The 22,841-nt window shown below is 35.8% G+C and overlaps 1 protein-coding gene across 16 annotated transcripts in view; it reads left to right on the top strand.

The window, feature by feature from the left end:
- NAA16 (N-alpha-acetyltransferase 16, NatA auxiliary subunit) overlaps positions 1–22,841 on the top strand; it is an 82,740-nt gene that overhangs the window by 40,169 nt on the left and 19,730 nt on the right. For 14 of the 16 annotated variants that reach the window (XR_009536690.1, XM_060128887.1, XM_060128890.1 and 11 more), the window contains 9 exons: positions 1,165–1,237; positions 3,604–3,773; positions 4,123–4,275; positions 11,164–11,292; positions 17,207–17,420; positions 18,250–18,443; positions 19,723–19,831; positions 20,256–20,354; positions 20,697–20,840. Coding sequence is in view for 13 of the 16 variants with exons in the window: in XM_060128887.1 (XP_059984870.1) it covers positions 1,165–1,237; positions 3,604–3,773; positions 4,123–4,275; positions 11,164–11,292; positions 17,207–17,420; positions 18,250–18,443; positions 19,723–19,831; positions 20,256–20,354; positions 20,697–20,840 (1,285 nt within the window). In the remaining 3 variants the exon portion in view is untranslated. Of the gene's footprint in view, positions 1–1,164; positions 1,238–3,603; positions 3,774–4,122; positions 4,276–11,163; positions 11,293–11,869; positions 12,011–17,206; positions 17,421–18,249; positions 18,444–19,722; positions 19,832–20,255; positions 20,355–20,696; positions 20,841–22,841 lie in introns of those variants that run through there. The other 2 variants (XR_009536691.1, XR_009536692.1) reach the window with 2 other exon arrangements.

Here is a 22,841-nt window from a genome sequence, read left to right as displayed (position 1 = left end):
TTATTAAAATAATACAGCATTATTGTGTTTTAAAAGAGTGTCCTCATATTCTACTACCCTAATCCATTTGGTCATATTTCCAGTGAGCATGTATCTATACATATATGTTTTAGTGAAGTCATAATGTGTGTAACTTCTTTTCACGTTCTGTTTTTTATATGTTACTTACATATTTTCCCCTACTTTTAATGTGTACTGTCCCACCTATTCCTTATTGCCCTTCTATCTAAGAGAATTATGCCCTACAATGCAACATTCTTGTCAGAAAGAGATCATGTAAGCCTGAGAAGTGTTTTAATTTGATCTTTTTTGGTTTTTTGACTGCTGTCAGTGGGATGGTTTTAAAATAATACTGTATTGGTCACATACTATTATAAGTTTTAATGGTTTTTCTTCACTTTTGACCTTTGTTTTTCTGAAGTTCACAAATAAGGTGGTTATATTTTCTAACTCATTTTGAACAGGTAACATCAACAGACATTTAAAACAAGCCATGCATAGAAGCTACTTTTTTCCCCTGCCACTTCTAACTCATGTCACTTTTCTTTTGCACTTTCAGGGCATAGCATGTTTACAGTGTAGTGTATAATATTTCAGTCCTACCTAAGTGCAGCATTGGAATGAAAATCTATCAAAATGATCACTAAAAACAAAGGTAGTTTAAACATGTAGTTAGTTTACTTAACTTCTTCCATCAACTCACTGTATAATTTAGATGATTTCACTTGACTTTTTTGTAATGAGTGACATTTTAGAAAATCTGAATATATAATGGCTTACAACTTCACCCTGTAACAATGGGAAGCAAAAGGCAAATAAATTGTTAATATTAATATATTATACAGGTGTGTTCTTTGGCCAAAAAGAAAAAGAGTGTGTGGTAACTAGTGATGATTTGTCCATCAAAACCTGAAACTGTTGATATTTATTGAGATGAGAAATTAATGAGATTCTGTTTTACTATTAATAAAGAGAGCAGTACGTTTTCTGTTTTTCTCATTTTCCCCCAACACAGGGAGTAGGGAAAAGCAGACACCCCAATTTATAGTTAATTTATTGTACTGAAGTAAGCTGTATATTGCTTCCAAATCTAAATTAATCCATAGTAAATAAAAATACCTTCATAAAATATTTTAAAATTTTAAAACTATGTTTCTTTAACAGATTTCTATAATCCAGGAGCTTGTTACTAACTATGAAGCCTCTCTGAAAACGTGTGACTTTTTTAGCCCTTATGGTAAGTTTAAATTAGATTGAGTTGAAATTTGATTAGTCATTTCAATCCATTTTTAGTCACTAACACTATCTTATGTTTATTATGTATGTGCTACATGATAGCTGTTCCCTAAATAGTTTTTGAATTAGTGAATGAAATGAGAAGAACACTTGCAATCTTAAGTAATTAAAAATGTCCTAATCTTGTGGGGGGGGGGGGAGTTAACTCCATTTTAATATGAATAAACAGAATTGAGAGGTTGAGCAGCTTGACAAAGATCAAGTAGTTAGTTTATGTTGAAATGTATTTTTCGGGAATTCCTACTTCTTTGTTCTTTCTACTCTTATATTACTTTAAATCCTGTATAATTTGGTTCTTTGTTTTTCTGTTTGTAGGGGCATATGTAAATCAAGGCAGCTTTATTTAGAAAACACTCTAGAATGCTTTCAGTCATGCAAATGGTAACTTTGGTTTCTTCTTGCATCTTTTATTTGTTATCATCCTTTTGTTCTTGTTAGTTTGAAACAAATTTCACAATAAAATAACAGACACAGAAGTAAATAATGAACCCTCGTGTCCCCATCACCTACCTTCTTTTATCAGTGTTTCACCAGTATTATTTGAAGTATCTTCTGTCGACTTTTTTTTCCTGGAGTATTTTTAAAGCAAACATACTGTTTCCCCTGTCAGTACCTTAGTATGCATCTCTAACTGTTTAAAACACTTAAACACAAGATGTAGCCACAGTGCTGTCTTACACAAAATTAACTCTCATACCACAGTATCTAACACCCAGTCCGCATGCAAATTTTCCCAATTATTTAAAAAATTGTATAGCTGGTTTATTTGAATATGGATCCAACTAAGGTCCACACTTTACATTTGATTGTTATGTCTCTGCTATTCTTTTGATCTTGAGCAGTACTGTCCACTCCTTTCCCTTTTTTTTTGTTTGTCGAAAGGTCACTTGTCGTATGGGACGTGCCATGTTTTGAAGTTGGCTGATTGTCTTCTCATGGTATCATTTAATACATTCTGCTGTCATCCATATTTCTTACAAAGTTCGAGTTAGATTTACCTACTTTTTTTTTTTGGCCTTGCCGTGTGGCAAGTGAGATCTTAGTTCCCCAACCAGGGATTGAACCCATGCCCCCTGCAGTGGAAACGTGGAGTCCTAACCCCTGGACCGCCAGGCAATTCCCCTAGATTTACAGGCTTGATTAGATTCAGGTTCCATATGAATACTTCATACGTGACACTTTGTACTTCCTGTCATATCACATCTGAAGGCAGAAAACATTCTGGTTGTCTCTCTTTTTGTGATATTAAGATTGATCAGGATTTTGATGTTTGTCAGCCTAATCTGTCCATTAAAAGTTCTTCATTGGCCTAATGATTTTTGCAACCACTGAGAATCGTTGCCTTCATCCCTTATTTCATTCTAATCATCATTCCTTCTGCATTTATTAGCTGGAATTCTTATAGAGAAGGTTTTTTTATTAGTTATCTATTTTATACATATTAGTGTATATATTGTCAATCCCAAGTAAAGAACTTTTCTTCATCAAATATTTGGTTCCCCTGAAATATAGTTTATATGAGAGGAGCAAGATAAATGCTTGACTCTTTGCCTATGTTTATTATTTGTGTTTTAATTTTATGCTAATCTGTGTGTTTTCAGTGTTGTCATTTCATTTGGTCATCTAGTCCAGGAGACCTTCTGTGTTTTCTGAGGTGGCATGAGTAAATTCTCCTTTCTGCTCTTTCTACCTCATTTTATACCTGTGTGTCTTCCCTTCTGAAATCCATTTTGAGTGCTTGGTATTTCTTTATCTACTCTTCTGTAGCTTGAGTGTACAGAATGGGGAACCAGATGGAGCTCCGCTGATTCTGTGTGACCATGTTGTCAGGAATGTGTCCTCCTAATACCCTTCAATTTTGGGTTTCCCTGATGTAGTGTCGAGGCCTACTTACAATGCTAAGTAAGCCCTGGCCATTCTTGCTTTTGTGGAAATTTTGCAGTGGTAGTTAGGGACATCTTTTCTTCAAGCTATTTTCCTTGACTTTTCCTGGACCTGCTGCCTTATGCTCTCAGCCTGAGAATTCGTAGAGTTAGATTGATTTACCTCTTTTCCCCAAACTATTTCTTTGGAGTGAGGTATGGGTAGAAGCCTGTGAAACCGGCATCTTGTGTCTCTGTTTGGCTGCTACTTTTTGAACTTTACGACATGAAGTCATATCTCTTTCTATTGAACTTGGTCATTTTTGCTGGATTTGTACTGCTTATCGTAATAGTTAATTTCAGTATGCATTGGGAGAAAGAAAGTATGTGAGTTGCTCTACTTTGCCTCATTCCCTGTAATGATGTAATATTTGTTTGATTGCAGAGAATGGGGAGACAGAACCCCCAACGACACTACTCTGGGTTCAGTATTTCCTGGCACAGCACTTTGATAAACTTGGGCAGTATTCTTTGGCTTTGGATTATATTAATGCTGCAATTGCTAGTACTCCAACTCTAATAGAATTATTCTATATGAAAGCAAAAATTTACAAGGTAAAATCTTTGTCATGTTTTTGGAGTAGTTGAAGAATTTGGCCATTTTAAGAACGCTTGGAGTTCTTTCTGTGTAGAGATAACTTTTAGGACACCCTGGTAATCTATTCCTAATATTCTAATAATCCTAAGGAGTTTTATGTTATATAGTTGTATAGTCAGTATTAATAGTTTCATTTTCATTCAGCTCTTAGTAAATATGAATTGTAATGTATCTAAAGACTTCTAGATAAACTTGACAGAAATGTAACTGATTTCTAATTTGTCTTTAAGAACTTTTTCCATTATATTGTACCCATATTCTCTTAATCATAAACAGTGATTTCTTTAATACTTTCATTTCTTAAAGCATATAGGTAATCTCAGAGAAGCTGCCAAGTGGATGGATGAAGCTCAGTCTTTAGACACAGCCGACAGATTCATCAACTCCAAATGTGCAAAGTATATGCTTCGAGCAAATATGATAAAAGAAGCAGAGGAAATGTGCTCCAAGTTCACAAGGGTAGGAAACAGCGTGTAATTGTCTGAGTTAGTAAAATTAAAGTTAAGTTCTGTGGTGATGTGTGAAGTTTGCTGCTGAAGTTCCTAAGAATTCACTTTTGTTATTATTATTTTTTAATCTTGTTTGGCTCACATCCTAAGTATGGTTTCTTACTGCGGTTGATGTATGTGCGTGTGCTTCTGGTGGGAGATGATTAAAAAGCAATAACAGGAGCAAAATACCTTTATACAGAAATAAGCATTATGCCATACTTCAGTGCTTGTATGCAGGATTTGATTTATTGTTCTTTTGTTTCACTAGTAATTTGTGACTGCTGTTTAATTTCTCAGTTACAGTGTCTTAACTTCGTAATAGCTCATAGAGTTCTTTCTCTGTAGAACTAACTTCTGAGGACTACTGGTCTCTGTGACATTAAGAATTTAAGTTCTTTCAAATTGTTAGACTAAACATTTATTCCTTTGTTTCATCTTTCACCATCCTTTCATATCCTTTTCTGCACAGACTTTCTGTTATATTGTAAAAACAGTACACGTTTATGGTTAAAAATGTAAGGAGGCTAATGGAACAGAATAGAAAACTATTCACACATATTTGGAAACTTGGTATGTATCAGAGGTGCTTTAAAAATCAGAGGTGAAAAGATACTGTTTGGATAATTATTTATTTGTGTTGAAAAAAATAAAATGACATCCTTATCTTACACTGCACACAGATCAGTTACAGGTGGATTAAAGATCTAAAAGCAAACCTTTCACACGTCTGGAAGAAAGTATAGAAGTTTATCTTTAGGGCTCAAGGTAGGAAACATTTCTTAAGACACCAAACACATAAAGGTACAAGAGTAAAATTGATACACTTGATTATATCAAAATTAAAGATAATGTATAGCAAAAAATAATTATAAGCAAAATGACAAGGCAAACCATAGAATTGGAGAAGATATTTCCAACTCATATAAGAAGAAAAGAATTTATAAAGAAAGCCAAAGAATTCGCTGAAATAGTTACACATTGAATGTAACATAGAGGCATTATGAGAAAACCATGTTTCACGTTTGATTTCCAAGTTTTAATTAAGATACTTCAAAATAAATAATTTATATCTCCTAGTGCATTACATACAAAGTGGAGGGCTTTAGTGCTGGTGTTTGTAAGTAAGTTGTTTAGGATGAAAATAAGTTACCACTGTGCTCTGTGATGCTAATGTATCACTGATACAGCACCAGTGTACCACCTTGTTTAAATGTTAACTAGAGTCTAGTTGTGTCTGGGTGTTAAGGGAAACCCCTTATAATTTAGAAGCCACAGAATAGCTTGAACTTTTTTTTTTTTTTTTTTGGTACCATACAAGGAGTCCAGGACAGCTAATGCTCAGAAAACCTGAACTCCTCCATACAGTTCAGCACAGCCTTTTTTATTTATTTTTATTTTTGCTGTGTTGGGTCTTCGTTTTTGTGCGAGGGCTCTCTCTAGTTGTGGCAAGCGGGGGCCACCTTTCATCACGGTGTGCGGGCCTCTCACTATCGCGGCCTCTTGTTGCGAAGCGCAGGCTCAGTAGTTGTGGCTCACGGGCCCAGCTGCTCCGCGGCATGTGAGATCCTCCCGGACCAGGGCTCGAATTGGTGTCCCCTGCGTTAGCAGGCAGATTCTCAACCGCTGCGCCACCAGGGAAGCCCTAGCTTGAAGTTTTATTGTGAAAATTTAACTACTTGCAAGAATGATGTCATAGAAACATTAAATACACATACACACACAATACTCAATAAGAAAAAGACGAGACAATACAAATATGGGCAAAGGAGATGAATAATTAGTTCACAGAAGTAGAATATGGAATGGCCAAAAGATACCTTCATTAATAATCAGGGAAAAAACAATATATCATTTTTTACCCATGAAATTACCCAGAAATTTAAGACTGACATTACTTGGTATTGACAGATAGTATGTCATTCATACACACACAAACACACACATGCACACACATCTCACATACGTATACCATATATCTGTATTGTGTATATATTTATGATGAGAAAGAAACAACGTATGGTCTATGCATGTGATGTACATGTACACATATAGGTTTAATTTTTCATTAAAAGCTACTACTTATGGACCATTTGTTGTTTCTCATCGTAAAAGAGCTTTTTTTTTTAAAATTTTTAATTTATTTTTGGCTGTGTTGGTTCTTCATTGCTGCACGTGGGCTTTCTCTGGTTGTGGTGAGCAGGGGCTACTCTTTGTCGCAGTGCGCGGGCTTCTCATTGCAGTAGATTCTCTTGTTGTGGAGCAACGGGTTCTAGCCATGTGGGCTTTAGTAGCTGTGGCGCACGGACTCTAGAGCGCAGGCTCAGTAGTTGTGGTGCACGGGCTTAGTTGCTCAGTGGCATGTGGGATCGTCTTGAACCAGGGATCAAACCCATGTCCCCTGCATTGGCAGGTGGATTCTTAACCACTGCGCCACCAGAGAAGCCCTAGGTAGACTCTTTAAAACCCATGTTTTAGAATTGTGTAGTAGGATACAAACTAGTATTTCTAAAACTCATATGGCATAGGATCAACAGTAATTGTAAAGTGGCAGATGTAGTGGTGCAGAGTATTAGCAAGAACGATGGTAATGATCAAGGGGTCAATCCAAGAAGAAGATATAACAATCGTAAACATATATGTACCCAACATAGGAGCACCTAAATACATAAAGCAAATATTAATAGACATAAAGGGAGAAATGACAGTAACACAGTAATAGTAGGGGACTTTAATACCCCACTTACATCAATGGACAGATCATCCAGACAGAACATCAGTAATGTTCTAAATCATTTCTGAATGCTTTCTAAAGCTGAAAGCATTTCCTCTAAGGCCAGGAACAAGACAAGGATGCCCACTGATGCCACCTTTATTCAGCATAGTATTGGAAGTTCTAGCCACAGCAATCAGACAAGAAAAAGAAATAAAAGGAATCCAATTTAGAAAGAAAGTAAACTGTAACTGTTTGCAGATGACATGATACTATATATAGAAAATCCTAAATGTACCACCAGAAAACTGCTAAAGCTCATTAATGAATTGAGTTGCTGGATACAAAATTAATATACAGAAATCCATTGCATTTCTATACACTAACAACAAACTATCAGAAAGAGAAATTAAGGAAACAATCCCATTTACCGTAACATCAAAAAGAATAAAATACTTAGGAATAAACCTATCCAAGGAGGTAAAAGACTTGTACTCAGAAAACTGTAAGACACTGATGAAAGAAATTGAAGAGGTCATAAACAGATGGAAAGATATATTGTGTTCATGGATTGGAAGAATTAATATTGTTAAAATGACCATACTACTGAAGGCAATCTATAGATTCAGTGCAGTTCCTTGGTATTAAAATACCAAGGGTATTTTTTTCACAGAACTAGAAGAAATAATTTAAAATTTTTATGGAAACTCAAAAGACCCTGAATAGCCAAAACAAGCTCCCTGACTTCAGACTGTACTACAAAGCTACAGTCATCAAAACAGAATGGTATTGGCACAAAAACAGACACATAGATCAGTGGAACAGAATAAAGCCCAGAAATAAATCCCACCCACTTATGGTCAATTAATCTACAACAAAGGAGGCAATAATATACAGTGGAGAAAAGACAGTCTCTTCAGTAAGTAGTGCTGGGAAAACTGGACAACTACATGTAAAAGAATGAAATTGGAACATTCTCTAACACCGTATACAAAAATAAACTCAAGATGGATTGAAGATCTAAATGTAAGACTGGAAACCATAAAACTCCTAGAAGAAAACATAGGCAGAGCACTCTTTGACATAAATCATAGCAATTTTTTTGAATCTGTTTCCTAAAGCAAAGGAAATAAAAGCAAAAATAAACAAATGGTACCTAATTAGACTTAAAAGCTTTTTCACAGCAAAGGAGACCATTGACAAAATGAAAAAACAACCTACTGAATGGGAAAAAAGATTTGCTAATGATGTGACTTATAAGGGGTTAATATCCAAAATAAACAGCTCATACAACTCAACGTCAGAAAAACAAACAACATGATGAAAAAATGGGCAGAAGACTTGAATAGACATTTTCCAAAGAAGACGTACAGATGGCCAGCAGGCATATGAAGAGATGCTCAATGTTGTTAATCATCAGAGAAACGCAAATTAAAACCACAGTCAGGTGTCACCTCACACCTGTCATAATGGCTGCCCTCAAAAAGACCACAAATAAATGTTGGTGAGGATGTGGAGAAAAGGGAACACTGTTGGTGGGAATCTAAACTGGTGCAGCCAGTGTGGAAAACAGTATGGAGGTTTCTCAGAAAAAATAGAAATACCATATGACCCAGCAGTTCCATTCCTGGGTATAAATCCAGAAACAAATGAAAACACTGATTCGAAAAGATATATGCACCCTAATGTTCATAGCATTATTTACAGTTGCCAATATATGGAAGCAACCAGTGTCCATCAACAGAAGAATGGACAAAGCAGATGCAGTATATATGTATATACAATGGAATACTACTCAGCCATAAAAAAGAATGAAATTTTGCCATTTGCAACAACATGGATGGACTTGGAGGGTATTATGCTAAGTGAAGTAAGTCAGACAGAGAAACACAAATACTGTATGATACCACTTATATATGGAATCTAAAAAATAGAGCTAGCGAATATAACAAAGAGGAAACAGACTCTCAGATATAGAGAACAAATTAATGGTTACCAGTGGGCCGGGAAAGAAGGGGACAGGGGCAAGATGGGGGTAAGGGATTAAGAGATACAAACTATTGTGTATAGAATAAATAAGCTACAAGAATATATTGTACAACACAGGGAATGTAGCCAATATTTTATAACTGTATAAATGGAGTATAGCCTTTAAAAATTGTGAATTACTGTTATACACCTATAACAAATTATTGTACATTAGCTATATCAATAAAAAAAGGATGATGGGTATTAGAGAAAAATAAAATTAGGAAAATAGTAGTACTGTTTATGTTCATATAGCACCTAATCCCATGTAAAATCACATGACATTTTACAGCAAGGTAATTAAGGCTCTGAAGAGGTTACTTGAATCATCTTTGGTCACATAGTCAGTAGTACCGGGGCTCAAACTCTTCAATGCCCTTTCCACTGTGTCACAATTTTGAAGATTAGAAATTAGAAGAAAGTCCAAGAGTAGATGTAAAAGCAGTGATGCTTGTAGAGAAAAGTACCACCTGGAAGGCCAAGCTAGATTAGAAATAAAGTACAATTAGAAATGAGTATATAAAACTTCTTAAGTTAAATAAATCCAGTGGTTTAAAAAAAATAAAAAACAGAAAACACCCACACAGCAAATCACAGCCGACTCGGATATGTCTGAAAAGGCCCAGAAGAATGAAGGGGAAGAAAGAAGGGGAAAGGTTGGCTGTTCGAGGAGAGTAGTCCTCAAAGTCTGGGGCTCAGCTTGCTCATCGTAATCATGTCCGATCATCCACTCTTGACAAGTTGCTGTGCCGTGTGGAGAGCCTGTTAGTGTATCCATACTGCTTCACTGGCCAGGCGTGTCCCTAACGTGTGGTGGATAACAGTGAACTGGGGGAGGAGAATTGCTAATGACTCTGATAATCAGTTTATATCTGCTTGGTAATAAGTGAGTAAAGTGCTCATATTTCCGTCTTGCAGATTTTTCACAGTTTAGAATGTTTGTAGAGTTGCTGATGCAAGTTGGAAAGTTCTAGTTAGTAAAGTTTTGAAATGAAAAATGATGTAGATTTCTTATAAACATATGTAGTCATCAAAAAATGGAATATATATGCAGCCCTAAAGATGACATAAAATACCACCATAATTTCCTTTACCCAGAGATAACTAGTTTTTATACTTGAATTCTGAAAATTGAACTGATAACTCACAATGGGTGTGAAAGAGAAGTGAATATTAAACTTATATAAATGTACCCATATTTTTACTGTCTTTCTTGGGGTCACATAAAGTATATTTTAAATAACTGTTCTAAATTGTGACAAAACTCCAGTGCCCCTGCACTGAAACTAGGTACTCTATGTCTTACACTCTTCTAGAATACACACTGAGCCTGAGTTAACAAATATTCTTTTTTTTTTTTTTTGCGGTACGCGGGCCTCTCACTGTTGCGGCCTCTCCCGTTGCGGAGCACAGGCTCTGGACGTGCAGGCTCAGCGGCCATGGCTCACAGGCCCAGCCGCTCCGCGGCATGTGGAATGTTCCCGGACCTGGGCACAAACCCGTGTCCCCTGCATTGGCAGGTGGACTCTCAACCACTGTGCCACCAGGGAAGCCCCACAAATATTCTTAATAAATTCCATTATTTGGTTTTGTCAGCCCACTGCAAAGAGTTGGCATGCTGTTAGAAGCAGACACATGGGTACAAAGGAAGTGACAACTGATAGCCTGACGTGGAGGGACGAGACTTGGGAAACTGAAAAGCAGGCTTGGAACTACTAGTAAGCAATTTGAAAATGATGTTGTAAATAGTAGTGATCCTAAGTTGGCAAGGAAAGATTAAGTAGCTTTTGCTTAATAGACAAAAGATAGGCAGTGCTTCTTAGGATTACTGTCTTAAATAGATTGAGTAAAAGCTTTGGTGTTTAAAACTTAGCTTCAGTAATCTGCAGTCTTTTCTTTGTAGGTTTTTGAATATCTCAACAGAGCTGGAAAATAAGACATGTAATTTTAAGTTGATAGGAGCCTTTTGGAAGCACATTGATATATTTGTTATATAATTTGTTAATACTATTTATTGTCGTAATAATCCTTGTAGACATAGTTGTAAAAGAGAAAATGGGATTTTTAGGATCTCTTTTATTTGTTTCCTTCCTTTATTTATGACTGCTTCCATTTCAGGAAGGAACATCTGCCATGGAAAATCTAAATGAAATGCAGTGTATGTGGTTTCAAACAGAATGCATTTCAGCTTATCAGCGTTTGGGAAGATATGGGGATGCTTTGAAAAAATGCCATGAAGTAGAAAGGGTAAGTTAATAGAGTTTTGGCTTTATTTTTCTCCTGTAAGGTGACAAAAAAAGCAGGTAGATTTCTGCATGGGATCATCTACCTCTTATAACTACTTTGGAAACTTCATTGTGAAAAAATTCTTGATCTTTAGCCTTTCAGACATTCAGAAGTTGTGAATAAATGATTGCTTTCTTTTGATCCTCAAATGGTTATGATTTCGACATGTCTGCATACTTTTGCCTGAAGGAAGAAGGAAAAGATTAGTAAGTTATTGTTGCTATGATTAACATATACTCAAAATTCCTATTCCCTAATCGGGCCATTATTGATTTTCACCTCTAGCCTAGAAAGGTGTACAAGCTGATGGCCACCTCTCTCCTCTTTATGTCAGGATCTGCTCTATAGTCAGCCTCTCTCCAGTTTGTCTTCCCAGGATATTTGTTCTCACATTCAGCACTTTGTACACAATGTGTGGCTGGTTTGCAAGCTTACTTTATTACTTGCTAGGATTATGTGTGTGATGTGCCTTAGTAAGGGGACTTTTCTTTTCCTTGTGTGTGAATTTTTGTTTTCCTGTTCTTTGTCATCTCTGAAGCACTCTCCTTCCAAATGGACCACAGGAGGAAAAGAGCCACAAATGCACCCCTGAGGCAGCCCTCAGCAGCCCTCAGCTGGGGGTCACTCGGCAGCACTGTCCCAAGCTGACGCAGTATAGAGCCACAGGCGTCGTAGTCAGGTGAGCCTGATGTCTGCACTCTGGCAGTCACTTTGGCCTTTTTCCCACATGAAACTTCTGAGGTTGCCCAAAAGGAAGGCTAAATCTTAGGGGGTGGCTTTGGTTGGGAACTGGAACTAGGATTCTACCTGAACCCTTTTAGAAATAGCTTAGTTTTTGCTTTGCTTTGTTTTGTTTTGTTTTTTTCCTTTTTAAGCCTGGGCTTGATGGCTGGATTGCTGGGGAAAATCCTTCTCATCTTCTTGGAAAATATAAAGCCTTTGGATGATATATTCAGGCAGTATCCAAGCATTCTAAGTTTAAATCAGGCTCTTACTTCTGTGACAAAACCTAGATCACTAGCTTGCTTCGACACTCATAGATGATGGTCACTCTAAAAGCATTCTGCTTGTTACTAAGGAAAGACATTTTTATTAACGAGGACATTCTCAGGGGGCGGTAGATTGTTTCCTGAGTGAACAGCCTACTCGGCACGTATGGACCAGTAATTCCAGCGAGACCATAATTAGAAATTTATCAGATTTTCTGTGAAAGTCAAATTTGAACACCTGGGGGTCATCCTGAACTTTTCCAGCTCTAGTCCCATTCCTCCTAACATTAGTAACTGTACTACTTTATTCTTTTTAATATTTTTTGAAGATTGTTAGACTATGATTGCTAGCTATTCCATTACTAAGTTTCATTCCCCTGAGTTTCAGTGATTTTGAACTACTGCAGTTGAACCCTTGACCAGAGTGGGCGTTGGGATGCCAGTGCTGTGTGAGGTTGAGAATCCCTCTGTGCCTTCTCGTTGCCTCTGTATGTGTGGTGCCTGCATATCCGTGGTTCTGTATCCGTGGATGCGGCCAACCGCGGATTGTGTAGCACTGTAGTATTTACTGTTGAAAACAATTCACATATTGGTGGGCCCGCGTGGTGGTGTTCAAGGGTCAGCTGTACTTCCAGTTCAAGAAGTATGTTTTGACTGGTAGAAAGCATTTTTGAAGGAAAACAAATTAGAGGAAATCATTGGTTATCAGAGATTAAAACATGGTAGAAATCGTCACCCTCTGGTCATGTTATATAACTGTTATTGCTAGAAACTTTACAAAGTGTCTTCAGGGTTTGCTGTTGGTGCTTGAAAATATAACCAGAAGCAGATAAGTAAGAAAAGGTCCTTCATATTCCACTTGTAAGCTAGTCTTTATAGTGAATGATTTATACTAAAAAGTAAATATTATAAGACTTAGCTCTTCTAGTGGTTATGTGTAAAAACATTAGTGTATAGTACAAATAGGGTGATTAAATGTTTGCTGATTAATGCTTCTGAAATTAATTTCTAATAAAATTAATATAATCTAAAAGAAAATTCTTGATATAATTGTAAGGATTTACGAGTAATTACAGAAATCAAAGATATAATAGGTATCTGTTTGAGTTACTTTTGTGCCTAGGTTTTAACTATTTTAGTAAAGAAATGAGCACCTTTCAGATATAAAATTTTGCAGTTGACCTTCTAAATAGAAGGTCATTGAATAGAGAAATAAGTTCCAAGAAGGGCTAAGTCCTTCTCCCTTCAAGAATTCATTCAAGAGTTCTTTCACTGAAGGCAGTTTCAGCTTAGGACATACTGCTGCTGTATGCTCTTACTAATTGGATTTGAAACATTAGATTTCTAGAATGGCCCACTGTAGTACTTCTGCCTTCATCTTGCCCCACTTATAGGATTTTAGGATTATATATAAAGATTATGTAGTCCGACCCAATCTGATGTTTAGAACTTGTTTTATTAAAGACAAGACAAAATGACCACCTTCAAAGTATTGGCTGTAAACTTGTGTTCATAATAATATTTTTAACTATTTTATCTTTCAAGAATTGAGCTTTCTTTTCCTTTTTTTTTCAGGTGATTAGTTTCTCATTATTTTAGTGTATTGATTTATATCTGAAATAGGAACAATGTATATTTCTAAAACTTTTTGATAAGATCTAAGATTTCTGATAGATCAAAACCATAGGAAGTTCATAAATTTATCTTCTAGTGCATCTTAATCTTTATCAAATTGACATGTGCTTTTATTTATTTTAAAAAATTTATTTATTTTAATTAATTTATTTTTGGCTGCATTGGGTCTTCGTTGCTCCATGCGGACTTTCTCTAATTGTGGCGAGCGGGGGCTACTCTTGTTTGCCATGCGCGGGCTTCTCACTGCGGTGGCTTCTCTTGTTGCAGAGCACAGGCTTTAGGCACGCAGGCTTCAGTAGTTGTGGTGCGTGGGCTCAGCAGCTGTGGCTCACGGGCTCTAGAGCACAGGCTCAGTACTTGTGGCGCACAGGCTTAGTTGCTCCATGGCATGTGGGATCTTCCCAGACCGGGGATCGAAGTCAGTCATGTTGCTTGCATTGGCCGGTGGATTCCTAACCACTGTGCCACCAGGGAAGTCCTGACACATGCTTTTATAACAACTGATTTTCTATAAAGAAAATAGAGTTGCTTATTGCCCTAGTTGGTCTAGTTATTATTATTTAAGTCCAGAGGTTTTTGTAGCCTTTCCATGTATGAGCTCCTATTAGTCTCCTGCAGCAACTCTGAGAAGTACTGGGTGGGAGAATCTGGGTCAGAAGAGAAGGCCTAATAGGAAATTCCTGAAGAAAACCATACTTTTAAGCTGTGAATAGCATTTCTTAATTTTTTGATGACTTGTCTTACTTCGATACAAGCCTAATTTTGACAACTTAAGCAATTCCTGTCAGCATTCCCGCCGCATTTTCCCTCACCCCCAAAAGAGAGAACTAGTGTTCATGATGAGGGGGAAAGTGAGTTAAGGGCATAGGCTGTATGTTAAAATTAGGGTGCCTAATTTCTGCGTGACCTAAGTGACCATATCATGTTCATGTTTGGCTGAAGTGCAGGGAAGGTAACTTTACCTATTTGCCTGTTTTTGTTATCTAGTATATTTTTATGTTTTATAAATTTGGAGACTTAAACATCACCCCAGGGTAGTTCTAGGGAGATCTTTGTGGTAATGGACTAGTTCTTTATCTTGATTGTGGTGGTGGTTACACAAATCTACACACGATGAAATCACATGGAACTATACACACACATTAAGCCAATGTCAGGTTTTTGTTTTGATAGTTACTATAGGATATAACCTTGTGGGGAAACTGAGGGAAGAGTATATGGGACATCTCTGCACTATCTTTGCAACTTCCTTTACCTATAATTATTCCAAAGTTAAAGTTAAAAAAGAAAATCAACCTAGGATTATTTAATTGTTTTTAAGTAGGAATATGCCATTCCTGAGCAGGTTCCTGAGACACAGGCTTTCAGTGGAAAAACTGAGAAGGCCTCAGACAAACTGGGATTAAGTTGGTTACCCTATTTATGGAAGACATTAACTGGAGAGAGGCAGCCTATGGGCTGTTACTGATAAAGAGGCGGCTTAAATGTTTGTGGTTCCATATGGCTCCCTCTAAGACTTGACTTAAATCTACGTCTACTAATGCTATAGGAATATCTCTTGAAACTTGTGTCTGCCTTTTTACACATAAATGTTTCTCACCCTTAAAAAAAGGTCCTGTAATCTCTCAGATGCTTTCATCTCATTATGTGTGCCATGATTTTGGGCACTGCCATTTTTCCTCAGTCAGTTGTATTGAATTTTAAGATATTATAGTGCTAGATATAACTTGATTTATATTAGCCGTGAACAACTATGTAATTCCTTGATTTAAAAAAAGTTTATGTTATTATTTGTCTTATTAATGGGAGGAATGCAACTTTCAAATATAACATTAAAGCATGATTCTTGAACTAGGAAATATAAACTAATTTAAAATGTTCATTTTTTTTCTTCCCCATTTCTTTCCTTCACAATGTATACTTTTATTCTTTTTATCTTAGTATTCTTCCCTTAAAGTCTCAGGTACTTAGAGTAATTCTGTGTATAGTGTATTTCTAATTACCAAGATAACTAAAATTATCAAATGATATGGACAATTACTAATGTGTTCTCTGCACAGTGAGTTACTAGGCCTCCAGGACAGAGGGAAAATGAAGTAGTAGCAGAGTTTGATCTGTGTTTGTGTAGTGAATCATTCATTTTCCTATATATTTTTGGCGAAGTTAAAATAGGGGAAAAGAAAGAAGATGGAGGTAGAGATGCATGTAGGGAAGAAAATAAAAGTATAAATTGTTTTGTCAGAGGGTTAGTTGTCTTTTTTCCGTGTAGGGGATTAGTTCTTAACCCTTTTTGGGCCACGGACCCTTTGAGAATTGGATGAAAGCCTCAAGCTCTCTCCTTAGGAAAATGTTATTATGCTTGTTTATAAGTAGACTCCAGATTAAGAACTTTTGCTAAAATGGAATGTAAGTAGATAAATGGGAGTTTAATGAGTGAGAGAAAACCATAATGTTCTGCCTTTGTAAAGCAGTTTGCTGTTCAGAATGAACTTTAAAATAATTATTTGATCCCTTAGCAACCTTATGAAATTAGCTGTATATATTGATATTTCTTTATTCCTAACTTAGGTTAAATAATTGAGGCTCTAGGAAATTAACAAGTCACACGAATGATAAGCAGCTTCTCTCCTGAGTTGGCAGATATTGTGCTTATTGAATGTCTACTGTGCTAGGCCCTGTGCCAGGTAGTGGGGATGGATATGATAGGCTTGTCCTTGAAGAGCTCTTGGTTGGGTAGAACCATCTAATTTGTAGACATTCAGTGTGAACCTATATATATTTAGTCTCCGTTCAGCTCAGTTTAACTCTGCGTTGCTGATTTTGGGGGGAATACTGAGGAGAAGTATTTCATTAAAACGAAAATATCAGTATGTTGTAATTTCCAGGCTTAAAAAATAACCTGATCATCTGACTTTAGTTCCCTGACCAGGGTTGAATTCGGGACTGGCAGTGAAAGCGCTGAGTTCTAACAACTGGACCAACAGGGAATTCCCTTCATCTGACTTATTTCATAGAAATTGAGTATCATAATAAAACATAATGTATAGAGAATGGGCATGGATCATAGGAAGAGAAACTTAAGTTTAATGCAAAGAACACCTTGAGGTCCTTCATATGTTAAACACTGGAGAGGGCAACTAAGTGAAATTGTGACTGCTTACATTATCTTTCGGGCTTTTTATGATTTTCTTTTCAAAAGTAGACATTATTGACATAAACGTAAGGGATAATTTTGTGGTTTTGTTTTTAAGCATTTTTTTGAGATAACCGACGATCAATTTGACTTCCATACTTATTGCATGAGAAAGATGACCCTTCGTGCCTACGTTGACCTTTTGAGATTAGAAGATATACTCAGGAGACATGCCTTCTATTTCAAGGCCGCTAGATCAGCTATTGAAATATATTTGAAATTGTATGATAATCCCTTGACCAATGAAAGCAAACAACAAGAAATAAATTCAGGTAACTGAAAAGGGACTTGCTTAAAGAGATTTGAAAAGAACACAAAATTTCAGAACATCATTAACATAACGATGAAAAAGTATATTATCAGATGGATGTGAAGACAACATTAGATAACTGATAATACCCAAAAAAGTGGGGGGAAGACTTAGAAAAAGTCGACAGGATGATGTCCTGTAACTGATGCTTCTAAATTACCCTAATGGAATGACCTGTAGTCATTCTAATTTTTATCGTTGGTAGGGCCCATTCAGGAAAAATAGAAATGTTTATGGGCTGTTTTTTTTTTTTTTTTCTTAAATAGGAATTGAAGATAGTTTTGAGCTTTTTAGGGGAAAAAATATATATTTGTGCAACTTCGAATACCTACTTGATTGAAAATAATAATACCAATGAGAATATCTGTATAGAGCCTTTTATTCACTAAAATGTTAATATCTAAGAATATTTGAGAAATAGCATGGAGGCAAATTTCTGATCAGATCACGGGTGTTTATGTGCACTTATCCTTGATATATTCATATTCCAAGAGGATAGTCATCAGCCCCACTTTATACAGTTTGGGACTTGAGCCTGAGAGAAGATGATTTGCCTAAACCCATGTATTGTGTAGGAAGCAGAACCAGGCTAGAATTGGTTAATTTTAGTTGATGCAGCATTTGCTATTGCATTTTGTGTGCCAGGTTTGAGCTAGTCATTAGGAGTACACTTTCTAAAAACTTCTATATAGTTGCCCCCCCAAAAACTATACTAATAGTATGTATTGAATAAGAATATGAGGAAATTGGAAACATTGACTCAGAATTTTCATTCATTTGGATATTTATAGAAAACCTGTCAGCCAAAGAATTGAAGAAAATGCTTAGCAAGCAGAGAAGAGCTCAAAAAAAGGCTAAATTAGAAGAAGAGAAAAAGCATGTGGAAAGGGAACGTCAACAAAAAAATCAAAAGAAAAAACGGGATGAAGAAGAAGAAGAAACCAGTGGTCTCAGAGAAGAACTTATACCTGAAAAATTAGAAAGGGTGAGATGAACTTACTGTCTTTACTTGGTAAAATTTATGTTATTTCGTTCTGTTCTGACCGTAAACATAATTTATTTAAATCTGTAAATCAGAAGCTATTTGTAGTATTAGCCAAGATCATTATGATAGTCATCAATTGTTTTTGAGTGATAATATGCACATTTTGGCTAATGCAAATTATAGATAGAATTGTAGTTGTGGTAGGCAGAATAATGGCCCTCCAAAGGTGTCTGTGTTCTAATCCCTGGAAACTGTGAACATGTTATATTTCATGGCAAAGGGAATTAAGGTGGCAGATGGAATTTAAGGTTGAACTTAGCTGGCCTTTAAATAGGGAGAGTAGCCTAGATTATCCAGCTAAGAGCCCAATGTAATTAATCACCAGGGGCCTTAAACGTGGGGGAGGGAAGCAGGAGAGGAGGGCTGAGTGGTGGGAAAAGGACTCAATCCTCTGTTGTTGCTTTGAAGGGGGTGGGGTGGGAGCCACAAGCCAGAGGGTGTGGGCATCCTTGAGAAGCTGGAAAAAGGCATTGAAACATACTCTCCCTTAAAGCCTCCAAAAGGAAATGCAGTCCTGTTGACACTTTGATTTTAAGCCCAGTGAGACCCATGTTGGACTTTTAACCTACAGAACTATAGGATAATAAATTTGTGTTAATACAGTAAATTTTTGGTAATTTGTTAGAGCAGCAATACAATTAAATATGGAAGCATTTCATATACCTTGCTAGATAATGTTTTAGCTGCAAAGAGAATAGCATCTTATCTCCAGGATTTTCTCAAAGTGTTAATAGTTACTTAGGAACCAGATTTAGGGAAATATTTCCTATTTAGGGAAATAGCTTTCTGGTTTATTCACTATGAATCTAGTATAAGTATTTTAAACTTGTCCTTTTTTTCAACTATGTAGTGCAATTATATTTGCCTCCTTTAAATGTTTGTAGTTTAAGGGGCTTGGTAGCATAATGGTACTTGTAGTATAATGGTACTTGTAGTACCATTTCATCAAGTCTGTGGAATAATTTCCTGTATTTTTTTTGATTTTTATAAAATTATCTTGATTTTATAATCAGAAAAGCAGTAGAACTATTTCTGTTTTTGAAAAGTATTGACTATTTGTTTATAGTTGATAGTTTTAAAATTTTTTCTTGCTTACTTGGTTATATGAAGAGAACTGTCTAAATTACTTCAGCTATGTATTAATATAAAATTTGGGGGGAAATTTGACTTGTGTAACTGCTTTTTAAATACAATAATTTTTCTTTCTGTTTCAAAATAGATAGAAAATCCATTAGAAGAAGCTATCAAGTTTCTTATACCTCTTAAGAACCTTGTTGCTGATAACATTGGCACTCATCTATTAGCATTTGAAATATATTTTAGAAAAGGTAATAGTTTGAATTCAGATTTTAATCCTTGATTTTATTGGTGGCCATATTCAATAGAATCTTTGTGAATTAGATCTATTTTTGTTTCTTAGAGTTTCATTTCAGCCTTCCACAAAGGCTCTTAATTCCTTTTTCCTTTGCTACTCAAAACTTTACTGAATAATAAATTAGAATATTATGATCAAATGAATAATTTGAATAGTCATACAAGTTGTTTACCTGAATCAATCCTTCATGATTTTTCAAGCATTTCTTTAGAAAATAATATTATCTTTGATAACCAAAGGCAGCTTTGAATTTTGCTTTTGAATGTTACAGGAAAGGTAACACTTTGTTACTGGATTTTAAGTGAGGCTAAAATAAAGTGAAGAAAAAACATACATAAATATTGATGCTGTTACTTTTGTAATTTTTTCTGACATAGGAAAGTTTCTGTTAATGCTGCAGTCTGTCAAACGAGCTTTTGCCATCAACAGGAATAACCCATGGTTACATGAATGTTTAATTAAATTTTCTAAATCTGGTAAGTATAAAAAAGGTAATATTTATGTAAAAGTAAATATAACAGTTCAGCTGTCTTCCATTAAGCTGGACATTAAAGAGATTTGTAACAATGTAAAGCAAAAAAAGTATAATGTTTATAGTATTTAAATGGAGATTTATCTATAAAATGAACATGCTAGCAAAGATATGTTAGAAATTAGTGCATTTTAAGCTAGAATGTATTTATATTCCAAAGGAATAATACTATTTTTATTACGTAAAATATATCAAGTTTAATAATAAATATAAATGTATTTCAATTGATTTTGTTTCAAAGTACAGACCAAAAATTTTATAAACTTCACATGTTCTCTTTTTATAGTGTCTAATCATAGTAATCTTCCAGACGTTGTGAGCAAAGTTCTGTCTCAAGAAATGCAGAAAATATTTGTTAACAAGGATTTGGAAAGTTTTAATGAGGATTTTCTCAAACATAATGCTACCTCTCTTCAGCATCTACTTTCAGGTTCGTATTTAGTTCCCAGGGTTAAAATGTTTATGGGAAAAAGTTAGAATGTGACGAAAAAAGAAAAGTTTGGAAAGATTATCAACCTCACTAACTATCAGAGAAAAAGAAATGAACACAATACCATTTTGATCTTTCAAATTAGGAAAGATTATTTTTAAACACAACCATACAAAATCTGTGGGATGCAGCAGAAGCTTAGTTCTTAGAGGGAAGTTCATAGAGATACAGGCCTTCCTCAAAAGAAACAAGAAAAGTCTCAAATAAACAACCTAACCTACCACCTAAAAGGAAAGATTATTTTTGTGTGGGAAAAGGAGACTAAAGTATGGGAAAGATGTGGTATATAAGCACTCTTGTATTTTACTGCTGCAGGTGTGAATTGCCCTGGCCATGTAGGAAAACAATTTGTCATTCTTACCAAGAGCTTCATTACAACTGTGCCTTTTGCTGTAGTCACACATATTTGTGTAAATAATTTTAAAGAAATAATCCAAAGCAAAGAAAGAGCTTTAAGGGCAAAGATATTAACTGGAATGCTCTGTGTAAGGATGGGGAAAAGACTGGAAACATATTTAATGATGTCCAGTAATAGGGAAAACAGTAGTAGGTAGGTTCATATAAAATGACAGGTAGTCATATAAAGTAATATTTATTCAAAAGATTTGTAATAACAGGGGTACTTTTGTAATATATATGCAGAATTAACATATAATCTCAGCTATGTAAAAATACACGTGGCATAAAAGCTGAAAAGAAGCATCAAAGCTTTAATGGTTGACTTTGGATGTTGAGGTTATGTGACACTTATTTTTTCTTGTATTTTTTATTACTGTATGCATTTTGTGTTTGTGGGTTTGTTTGTTTTCTTTTTCACTTTTTGGCCGCACCTCATGGCATGCATGTGGGATCTTAGTTCCCCGCGCCCCCTGCAGTGGAAGCGTGGAGTCTTAACCACTGGACCGCCAGGGAAGTCCCCGTATTTTGTGTTTTGAGGATTTACTGTATCCTGTCTTGTTACAGGAAGGATTTTAGGCAGCATATACAAATTCATAAAATGACAAGATGGCAAAATGGAAACTGGAAAAAGATTGCGGAAAAGCAGTTGGGGACAAAATGAATGGAGTACATAATATAATTAACTATGCTCCTACTTTAAATATTTTAACCTGAGCTTTCTTGTTGTAAAGGGATACCGCTTGGTTGTGATATCTATGGAAAAAAAGTTAATTCCTGTGAAAAACTACAGCACTTCTTGGTAGTAAGGGCAAATAAGAATTTCTCTTCAAGAACACAGAATAATGGAGGGAGACATTTCTTTATTATAATAATGGGACATGCCTTTCTAAACATCATATGAAATTCTAAGGAAAAGATAATTTTTGCCACATTAAAAAAAAAAAGCCATAAAGTCAGAAGGCCAAGTGGGAAAAATACATTAGATATGTAACTAATTAAAAGCTGATAATATACATACTACTCTTATAAATTAACAATAGAAATATAAATTAATAAAAGCCCAATAGAAAAATGAGCATAGAACATGGACCATGTAATTTATAGGGGGAATATAAACTGGATTTTACTTTAAAACAGCTTTAAAAATTATTTTCTTCGTGAATATGCAAACATTTTCCTGTTGTCCGTCTGTCACACTGCTCTCTTTTTTAAAAAAATTTATTTATTTATTTATTTTTGCTGTGTGGGGTCTTCACTGCTGCGCGTGGGCTTTCTCTAGTTGCGGCGAGCGGGGGCTATTCTTCGTTGCAGTGCACGGGCTTCTCATTGCGGTGGCTTCTCTCGTTGTGGAGTACGGGCTCTAGGTGTGCGGGCTTCAGTAGTTGTGGCACGTGGGCTCAGTAGTTGTGGCTCGTGGGCTCTAGAGCGCAGGCTCGGTAGTTGTGACGCACAGGCTTAGTTGCTCCACGGCATGTGGGATCTTCCCGGACCAGAGATCGAACCCGTCTCCCCTGCATTGGCAGGTGGATTCTTAACCACTGT

The sequence above is a fragment of the Lagenorhynchus albirostris genome, chromosome 18 (genome assembly GCF_949774975.1).
Source record: "Lagenorhynchus albirostris chromosome 18, mLagAlb1.1, whole genome shotgun sequence".
Classification (NCBI taxonomy): domain Eukaryota; kingdom Metazoa; phylum Chordata; class Mammalia; order Artiodactyla; family Delphinidae; genus Lagenorhynchus; species Lagenorhynchus albirostris.
This window is presented reverse-complemented; position numbering and strand designations above follow the sequence as displayed.